Here is a 9,791-nt window from a genome sequence, read left to right as displayed (position 1 = left end):
AACTTAACCTAAATGCCTTTTTTGTGGTGATCATTGCAAGTCAACTAAGTCAACTATTCAACCCTTCACATTTGAACAAAGTCTTGGTAGAAAATTCAATGTATGGAAAGGGCTAGAACATTGTTCGTATTTTCTATAAACAAAGTATTTGTAGAAAATGTTAAGAATGAATCTTACATTGATGAAAGGAGGGACCTTGTATAAGCTTATAAGAGGTTGGGTTTTATAGTGGAACCTCAACTTTCTTCATGAGATCAGAGCATGTTGCCTCTCGTGTGAAAGTCCATGAGCCACACGTGCTCAAGCGTCACCCAGTTGTTGTCCACGTGTAGACTTGAAAATTGGTCATACTTGCGGGAACGTGTTGAGATTTGATGATGTGAGGAAAAGTTTGTCCCACTTTGGTGAGGGACATGTCTTGCTATGGGCTTATACGATCTTGGGCTACTTTCCATATTGTCATTTGATTTTATGGTGGAACCCCAACTTTCTTCATGGTAACAAAGCAGGTTGTCTCATGTGTGAACTCAAACGACCACATGTGCTCCACGTCACCTTATTGTGTCGTCCACTTGTTAGGCTCGAAAAGTCGCCACACGTGAGGGACCTCAACTTTCTTTAGAAAATTCAATATATGGAATGGGTTTGAACATTGTTCTTCCTCTGTCAAAACTTCTGGCAGTATTACAGTTCCGTTCTAATTTACCAATACTCGACAATATAGATAGTGTAAACAGATGGAGCTTCGAGTTAAGGATTAGGACACGTTCAAGTTAGATCGCTTCGCCTGCAACCTAATGTACCAAGCTAAGCACTAATGCTCACTACAAATTATGGGAAGAGATGGAGCTTCCGTTTACGAGGTTTTGAGCTTAAATGTTGTTAATTATAATAAAATCTTTTCCAATCCACAACTAACAAAAACAAAGAAAGATATGTTGAAAGTTTTCAAACTCCCATTACCACAGTTTACAACAACATTTATTTACAAGTACAAGTCTGTTTTTGGTCTGATTCCAATCAAAAGATTGTATAATCTGAACCCATCCATACTGTAACGAGCCGTCTTCAAATAATACTGTTTTTATAATTTTAATGCACAAATTTACAAAAATACCCTCCAAAGCAAAAACATTGACTTTTGTTGACTACATTATCATATCACGTAAGATTCATTCCCTTAGAGTAGTCTCGTAATACTCGTCGTTACAATGCGTAGGTGCAAGCGTAAGTGAATTTAAAGCTAAACGAAGATTTTACGGGACTCGAAATAATAAGGGTATTTTGGTAATTTTACAATTGGAGATATTTCTCTATCATAGACCATTAGGATGGCAACACGTGGTAGATTTCTCCCCATTTGCCATGATCTCTCTTTCTCTAGAACTCTCTTTTCCCCTCTCCTCCTCCTTGTCTCTCCCCTGGAAACACTCTACCTCACCTCTCTTCTCTGCATCCTCTCCCTCTCCATTCCCGAGCAACACACACATACAAACGCACAACAGCAACAACGACCTCACCACATCACTCTCCCTCAACATTCATTTACAACAAGTCTGTTTTTGGTCTAATTCAAATAAAAAAATTGTACTATCTGAGATTTGAAATTAATAAAATTGGTCATTGAGATTTGAAATTAATAAAATTAATCATTAAGTTTGTTCACAAACAATCATTTTAATAATTCTATAAAAATCTCCATAAAATAAGAATAAAATAACAAAATACCCACAATTTTTTATCAAATCATTTCAGCCTATTATTTATTATATTAAAAGGTAATTTTATCATTTTGATCCGATCTAAAATTAAAACCACTTCTATTGATTTCAAATCTCAGAAACTAAAATAAGAAGTTAAACAAATTTCAAGAACCATTATGGTTAAAATGACAATTAAAAATGAATCAAAAAAATAAAAGAAACAAAATTAGTTTGCTTAGATGTAGTGTTGTTGTTTAACTCCAGTCTTGACCAGTAACACAAGATGAAGCTGATGACAACACTTTACCCAATCGAAAAAGGACAAGGGTATAGTTGAAACTCAAAACAAACATTTAAACACCATACACAACAAAAACATATGACTGCAATGCCTCAGCTACATCGTTTCTGTCAAGGGATCGTAGTTTCCACGAGTAGGTTCGACCTGCACAAAAGCAGGTTCTCACTTCCGCTACACCTCAAACACGTTGGATTGTAACATCATTGACACCTAAACATTCCTTAATCCTAACAAAACAATAAACCCTAATCAACAAAACAAGCAATTAGCACAAAAACAACGGACTTTGATGCAGTAATTAAGATTTAGAACCCCAGTTAAATCCATTAATTTCACATGCAATGTAGCTTCGCCGAGGGGTTCTCCTTGTAAACAAGGTCTCAGCTCCACTACACCTAACAAAGGCGGATTGAATGATCACAGGCCACAACAATCACGGTCAACTAACAACATAACAAACAACTACTAATCTTACACAGACAACAAACCAAACAATTGACACAAAAACATTTGACTAGGACGGTAATTAAGATTAAGACCTCTGTTAAATCCATTAAATTCATATGAATGCAGTTTCACTGAGTGGTTCTCCCTGTAAACAGGGTCTCAATTCCACTGCACCTCGAACAAGCGGATTGAATCGTCATCGGCACCTCCAAGAACACAGAAATCCAAAACACTAAAGAAAAACAAAATCAATTAATAAACACATTGCTCAGAGTATGAAACAGCTCTCTCAATCACGAATTTTCTGAAGCAGAACTGGCATAAAGCTGTAAAATTTAGTCATCACCGCCAACATTAATCAACAAAACCCAAAAATATCACCACCCCAAATCAGCAAATCAAAAACTTGAATGGCACATATCAAGAAATTCAACCATTGATTATCACATTCTACTTCATCGATTGCTCTCAGAAGCGCTGATAATTTGTAATCATCGCCGAAATTTCACAAAACAATACCAAAATACATAAAAATATCGAAATTCTGAAAATTTAGCGGACGTTTTTAGAGGCAAAGCTATGAGAAGAGAAAAACCCCCACGTTTGACACCGCAATAGGATCTGCGCCTCCGTGACTAGCTCTGTTTTCGGATATTTTTCAAAACCAGGCTTAAGGTGTGTCGAGGCGCATCGGATCGTACGCTACTGAAAATTGACGAAAACATTTAGGGTTGTTGCGAGAGATGTAGTGGTCGATTTGACACAGAAAAGCCGTGGAGTAAAGCGAGGCTAAACTGCAACACTTGACGGCGACGTTATAGCACGAGCATTGGGGCTTTCTTCTTCAGTGAAAGTACTCTCAGAGAAGCCCGGGGTGCATCGTGCGTGGTTAAAACCGGAATTGCAGAAATTAGAGATTAGGGTTTTGACTCTATGAAGGGGAATAGGGGGAATTCTGGGAAAGCTTGGATGGAGGCTGGAGAGTATGAAGAGGGACCCCCCGGGGGGGTTCAAATCATTGTTCTTGCAGGCCAGCAACCCCTCTTCTCGCCGAAAGCCCATCATCACCAGCCCAATCCTCTTGTAAAAAAAACTTGCCCCGGCGCGCGCTCGCGGGGAGGTGGTTTCAAATCATTATTCTTGCAGGCCAGCAACCCCTCTTCTTGCCGAAAGCCCATCATCACCAGCCCAATCCTCTTGTATAAAAAACTTTTGAGTTTAACATGATCGAACCCATCAAGTGTTTACTGATATTTTCTTTAAATATTGAAAGAGGCATCAAGTTCAAATTCTCTTCGATAAAAATTTGATCGACTTGCCATTCGGTAGAGTCTATATAATGATTGTCAACTTTTCAATTCCAACCCTAGGAAAATCCATGATGTTCATTATGGATATAGTAATGTAAAATCCTTCGTTCCAGGCCCTTTATTTTTTTTATTTTTTGTCTTCTGAAAGCTAGAAGATGTTAAAAAAAATAAAAATAAAAAATAAAAAACTCCTCTTTGTTCTTTTGATACAAGCGACATTCCATTTTAAACTAATATAAATATGGTTGTGCCAAGGAATGCGGTGGGAATATTGAAGTATGGTTACACCTGCATTTGCAACTAAAAAATACTTTAACATAAATTTAATCTACTGCTATTGTAGGTTTAGTTTGGACAGGAAGAAACCATAAAACACACAAACAGCTTCAGTAATGTGTAATTGAACCCTTGAAGTGTTTGTATAAAACTGCTAGTTGTCAGGGTGTTTTTTTTCTAAAATACTAGTATACTATTTTCTCAACTGCATGTCTGTCATTACTCTTCCAATGCCTATCGACCTTCTGGCAAACTCATGGTGACTGCATTGTGGGAAAAACTAGCAGGCGTTTCAGAAGAGCAAACAGGATTGGAATTTCTGTGTGTTGAAAATGCAGGTTCTTTGGACGGGGGAAGAGATGTAGATTCATTGCCTTGCAGCATACGAATTACTAAAGACATTGTTGGTCGATCAGTTGGAGTTTCTTGAACACACAAAAACCCTATATGGATACACCTCAAAACTGCATCGAGCCGACACGTTTCCCTTACTGATTCATCAATCACCTCCATTCCTCTTCCTTCTTTCCACAATTCCCATGCCTAATTAAAATGTTGAATTTATGGTCATTTGCGAATTTGGAAGACTTAAAAATGGAATGATCTTGAGTTGGAATAATTTTTCAATACTTACCCATCCAGCAAGAGTTGGTGAATGTTCAAAGCAATAAAAAGCAACATTCTTCTTTCCGCTTACAATCTCCAACAACAACACTCCGAAGCTGAATACATCCAATTTCTCAGAGAAATGACCATATCTCGCATACTCGGGTGATATGTAGCCGTTGTGCATGAATTGACAGGTGGTAGAGAAGTAAGCAATAGAACATTACTTGAATGAAAGCATGTGCAAATATATGTAGACTTACTACGTGCCAACGACCTTATTTGTATTTGCTTCAGTCTCATTTATCCCAAAAATTCTTGCCATTCCAAAGTCTGAAATTTTGGGGTTCAACACTCCATCGAGCAGTATGTTACTTGCTTTTAAGTCCCTGTGGATGATTTTCAGTCTGGAGTACTTGTGGATATAGAGTACTCCTTGAGCAATGCCTTCTATAATTTGAAAACGTCTTCCCCAATCTAATTCTCTTTTTTCAGATGCATCTGATTGGACAAAGCATGAAGAAAGATGAGAAAATGTTTTTCATTTCATTTTAGATCAAAAGTTGGACACAGTGCATTTGATCTTGCAATACATGGCATTTAAACACAAGGAAAACAATTTGCAGAAACATAGAATCAATAAGTTATTAGCATGTTTTTCATTTCATTTTAGATCAAAAGTTGGACACAGTGCATTTGATCTTGCAATACATGGCATTTAAACACAAGGAAAACAATTTGCAGAAACATAGAATCAATAAGTTATTAGCATGTATATAACACCGCCATTGTTATCACGTTCTTTCAGATCCAAGACATCTGCATGCCATACTGAACATCCATAGCTACTGGCATAAGCAAAAGCAGTGCAACGGCAGTCATTTAAGTAGATTGATCTACAACTTTCGATACTAACTGCAAATTCATATTTCATATTTTCAGGCAATGAATGGCTATGTATTTCTAGAAACCCGTCTCCCCTGGCATTCGCACACTGCACACTGGTTGTTCTTGAACACCCACCAGAATAAATCTGCAAGTCCCAATCACTCTGCCGGTTTGGCTTAAAGCCCTTCAAACATTTGCACGAGGGTGTGGGATTACAACTGGAGAAAGCCCCACAAAAAGCATAAACATCACACTCTTGTCTTGGTCGAGCCCAAAACAAATTCCACTGCTTGGAAGGCTCCAACCATGTTAGTTGCTGAACTTGAGTTTAACATGATTAGGCGCATCAATTGTTCTAGTGAAATTTTGTTTTTCAATGTTAAATGAGGCATCAAGTTCGAAACCTCATCTATAAAAAAAAACTAATCGGGGACATAGTTTACTTGTAGTTCTAGTTGCCAAACTTGCATTCGGTAGATTCTATATGCTGATTGTCAAATTTTCTATTCCAACCATAGGAAAACCCATCTTGCCAATTATGGATATACCGATGTAAAATCCTTTGTTCTAGACCAATTTTGTTTTTAGTTTTTGTCTTCTGAAAGTTGGAAGATGTAAAAAAAATCTCCACTTTATTCTTTTGATACAAGCAACATTCCATTTTAAATTAACATAAATACGGTTGCACCAAGGGGTGCGGTGGAAACATATCTTGAAGTATGGTTACACCCACATTTGCAGCTGAAAAATAGATAACATAAATTTAATCTGCTGCTATTATAGGTTTAGTTTGGATGGGCAAAAACCATAAACCGCACAAAGAGCTCCAGTAATGTGTAATTGAACCCTCAAAGTGTTGTATAAACCTATCGACCTTCTGGCAAACTTATGGTGACCGTGTTGTGGGAAAATATGGTAGGCGTTTGAGAAGAACGAACAGGAGTAGAATTTCTGTGTGTTGAAAACGCAGGTTCTTTGAAAGGTGGAAGAGATGTAGAGTCGGTGCCTTGTAGCATAAGAATTACCGAAGACATTGTTGGTCGATCAGCTGGAGCTTCTTGAACGCACAAAAACCCTATATGGATACACTTCAAAGCTTCATCAAGCCGGCATGTTTCCCTTACTGATTCATCAATCACCTCCATTCCTCTTCCGTCTTTCCACAACTCCCATGCCTAATTAAAATGTTGAACTTACGGTCATTTGTGAATTTGAAAGGCTTAAAAACAAAATGATCATGAGTTGGAATAGTTTTTCAGTACTTACCCATCCAGCAAGAGTTGGTGAATGTTCAAAACGATAAAAAGCAGCATTCTTCTTTCCGCTTACAATCTCCAACAACAACACTCCAAAGCTGAATACATCTAATTTCTCAGAGAAATGACCATATCTCGCATACTCCGGTGACATGTAGCCGCTGCGCATGAGTTGACAGTATGTAGAGAAGTAAGCAATAGAACATTACTTGAATGAAAACATGTGCCAAATATATGTAGACTTACTATGTGCCAACAACCCTATTTGTATTTGCTTCGATTTGATTTATCCCGAAAATCCTTGCCATTCCAAAGTCTGAAATTTTGGGGTTCAAGGCTCCATCCAACAGTATGTTACTTGCTTTTAGGTCCCTGTGGATGATTTTCAATCTGGAGTACTTGTGGATATAAAGTACTCCTTGAGCAATGCCTTCTATAATTCGAAAACGTCCTCCCCAATCTAATTCTGTTTTTTCAGATGCATCTGATAGGACAAACCACGAAGAAAGATGAGCAAGTGTTCTTCTTTTCATTTTAGATAAAATATTGGACACGGTGCATAATGTGCATCTTGCAGTACTCGTAATAAGTCATTAACGTGTATTTACCAAACAAAAGTTTGTCTAAGCTCCGATTGGGCATGTACTCGTAAATCAATATCATTTCCTCGTCTTCAATACAGCAACCCAAGAGCCTAACGAGATTGGTATGTTGGAGCTTGGCAATAAGTTTTAACTCATTCATGAACTCCTGTTGTCCTTGACCTGACTTTTTTGATAACCTTTTTATGGCTACTTCTTGATTTTCAGCCAAAATTCCCTGCATATAGGAAGAAAATCGCACAAGAGAAAAAAATTGTTAGAGAAGTACAAAGGAACGGTCATGTTTCTGAAAGGAGAAATTATTTTCGAACACTCTTCTTTGTCCTTCTGCACACCCATGTGTACTTTGTCCCGTGATTCATCTCATTGGAATTATTCAATCCAAAGGTCATAAATAAACAAGAAGTGTGCACAAGGAGAAAAATGTTTTATTTAGTATTTAGAGTATACAGTGGAAGTGTCACCTTGTAGACAGGGCCAAATCCTCCTTCTCCGAGTTTGTTAGCTTCAGCGAAGTTGTTTGTAGCAGCTATTATAGCTCTTAAACCAAAGATCGGCAGTTCTGCATCGTTCCTTTCACCTCCAGCAGCAAGTTTATTTATAGTCACACCATATCTATTCCTATGCTCTCTTTTCCTTCCCAATGTTTTCTTCCATAAGTAATAGCCAAAAATGACAAGAGGCAAACCTGTGAATATTGAGACAATTGCAATCACAAGGGACGGCTTAATTAAACCTGCAAAGAAAAGAAAAAAGATCATTGGGACAACATTAATATTAACGGCTCCAAGTAAGACATGAATAATCATTCTCTTATTACGTTTTTTCTTAATGTCGGAAGCTGCAGCTCTGATGTATATAGTTCTTCCATAGCCGTCATTTTCTTCAGGTTCACGCAGATTCAAGATATCTCCATGCCATATGGAACATCCATCGATGCTGTCATAAGCATAAGCAGTGCAATGACATTCATTCAGGCAGATTGATCTACAACTTTTGATACTAAGAGCATATCCATATTGTTGTTTATTTTCAGGTAATAATTGCCTATGTATTTCTAGAAACCCGTCTCCTGTCCCATTTGTACTAGTAGCATTCCCACACTGTACACTGGTTTTTCTTGAACACCCACCAGAATAAATCTGCAAGTCCCAATCCCTCTGCCGGTTTGGCTTAAAGCCCTTCAAACATTTGCAGCTGCCTGAGGATGTGGGATTGCAACTGGAGAAAGACCCGCCACAAACAGCATAAACATCGCACTGTTGTCTTGGTTTAGCCCAAAACAAATTCCACTGCTTGGAAGAATCCAACCATGTTAGTTGCTGAATCTGCCCCAAGGCAGATATGGAGCATCGAGATACCCTTCTCGGATCATAAAGAGAATAGGTGAAATAACTTTCGTTCTCATTCGTAACATAACTATAATTGAAGATATAATTTAGCCTCATTTCAGGAACTAGGTTGAAAATATGTGAACTTTCATCCCATGATCCGCTGGTCCAATACTGTTTAGACCTATTCCACTGTAAGATATATGAATTGCTTTCATCCAGGGATAGCTTAAGAGAGTAAAGACCTGGCGCAGGATCCTCCAAATTCTTCCATGAAGTGAGAAGTTGGGCATGATCGGTAATTTTGTTGAATCCGAGTCTACCTCCTGGTAGCCAAGTATGGGTTGGATGATCAAAGCTTTGCCATAAAGGCTCTGATGTATTATTACTAGAGCCGGCTCTCAAGACAAGGTTTCCGCTATCCAAAAGAACTGCTTGTACCGAACCAGAACTGGTGGCGGAGTTTAAATCTGTTGACCAAACCAGGGTTTTGGCCTCGTTAAAGAGAACTAAATTACCATCTAAGATGCTCAACACCGAAGAAAATCTATCAGATACTGGTATTTCCCTATTTGCTACCCAAACAACGGTACTCTCAGATACCACTTGCTTGGAGTACCATATGCCTATATAGTAGTTTGAAAGCTGACCTGGTTTGAAGAAACCTAGCTCAAACATCCCACCTGCAGAGACAATGGTTTGATCGCCCGAGAGAGAGTGGTTTTCCTTGATGGTGTCCGCTGCAATGGAAACATGGGACTCGAGAAATGCACATAATAAAATAACGGAGAACACGAACTTTGAGTTTGGTTTGGTATTCATGGCTGCACAAAGAATTCAGCAGGCAGGCAAAGATTTAACGTATGCATGTTACTGGAACTCAACCTATATATGCCCTTGAGTCGACTATTCAACCCATCACATAGAGTTCCTTAGCTGGCATATTAGACTTTACATTTTAGAAAATACATATTAGACTTTGTACTTTTTAGAAAATTCAATGCATGTAAAGGGGTTGAACATTGTTCTTCCTCTGTCAAAGCTTCTAGTAGTATTACGGTTGTGTTCAAT

At 38.1% G+C, this 9,791-nt stretch overlaps 1 protein-coding gene and 5 non-coding genes across 6 annotated transcripts; all 6 read right to left on the bottom strand.

Moving 5' to 3' along the window:
- Positions 1 to 1,940: 1,940 nt before the first annotated feature.
- Positions 1,941 to 2,028, bottom strand: LOC125474594. Its single transcript, XR_007256064.1, has one exon. It is a non-coding gene; the product is annotated as a small nucleolar RNA snoR97 (small nucleolar RNA).
- Positions 2,029 to 2,541: 513 nt separating this feature from the next.
- LOC125474574 lies at positions 2,542 to 2,655 on the bottom strand. Its single transcript, XR_007256044.1, has one exon. It is a non-coding gene; the product is annotated as a small nucleolar RNA Z278 (small nucleolar RNA).
- A 58-nt stretch (positions 2,656 to 2,713) lies between these two features.
- Positions 2,714 to 2,805, bottom strand: LOC125474571. Its single transcript, XR_007256041.1, has one exon. It is a non-coding gene; the product is annotated as a small nucleolar RNA Z223 (small nucleolar RNA).
- A 57-nt stretch (positions 2,806 to 2,862) lies between these two features.
- On the bottom strand, positions 2,863 to 2,951 carry LOC125474603. The gene has a single exon (XR_007256073.1). It is a non-coding gene; the product is annotated as a small nucleolar RNA U36a (small nucleolar RNA).
- Positions 2,952 to 3,192: 241 nt separating this feature from the next.
- On the bottom strand, positions 3,193 to 3,338 carry LOC125474605. Its single transcript, XR_007256075.1, has one exon. It is a non-coding gene; the product is annotated as a small nucleolar RNA snoR134 (small nucleolar RNA).
- A 2,810-nt stretch (positions 3,339 to 6,148) lies between these two features.
- On the bottom strand, positions 6,149 to 9,605 carry LOC125474412 (G-type lectin S-receptor-like serine/threonine-protein kinase At4g27290). Its single transcript, XM_048578105.1, has 6 exons — positions 8,210 to 9,605; positions 7,854 to 8,125; positions 7,396 to 7,606; positions 7,034 to 7,271; positions 6,798 to 6,948; positions 6,149 to 6,706 (listed from the first exon to the last, which is right to left on the bottom strand). The coding sequence occupies exons 1-6, from the start codon at positions 9,540 to 9,542 to the stop codon at positions 6,398 to 6,400; spliced, it is 2,514 nt and encodes an 837-aa protein (XP_048434062.1). The 5' UTR covers positions 9,543 to 9,605; the 3' UTR covers positions 6,149 to 6,397.
- Positions 9,606 to 9,791: the final 186 nt, after the last annotated feature.

The sequence above is a fragment of a genome, unplaced genomic scaffold (genome assembly GCF_019419815.1).
Source record: "Pyrus x bretschneideri cultivar Hongxiangsu unplaced genomic scaffold, Pyrus_bretschneideri_v1 Contig12, whole genome shotgun sequence".
Classification (NCBI taxonomy): domain Eukaryota; kingdom Viridiplantae; phylum Streptophyta; class Magnoliopsida; order Rosales; family Rosaceae; genus Pyrus; species Pyrus x bretschneideri.
The sequence above is the reverse complement of the archived record's forward strand: the minus strand, read 5'-3'. Positions and strand labels throughout refer to the sequence as shown.

Bases quoted from the DNA above. Each gene is read 5' to 3' on its own strand.
- LOC125474412 (XM_048578105.1), bottom strand. From the start codon at position 9,542: ATGAATACCAAACCAAACTCAAAGTTCGTGTTCTCCGTTATTTTATTA. The intron at 8,126-8,209 runs GTAATAAGAGAA...TTTTCTTTGCAG, and splicing joins TTCCGACATTAAGAAAAAAC to GTTTAATTAAGCCGTCCCTT. The intron at 6,949-7,033 runs GTAAGTCTACAT...ACTCATGCGCAG, and splicing joins AATAGGGTTGTTGGCACATA to CGGCTACATGTCACCGGAGT.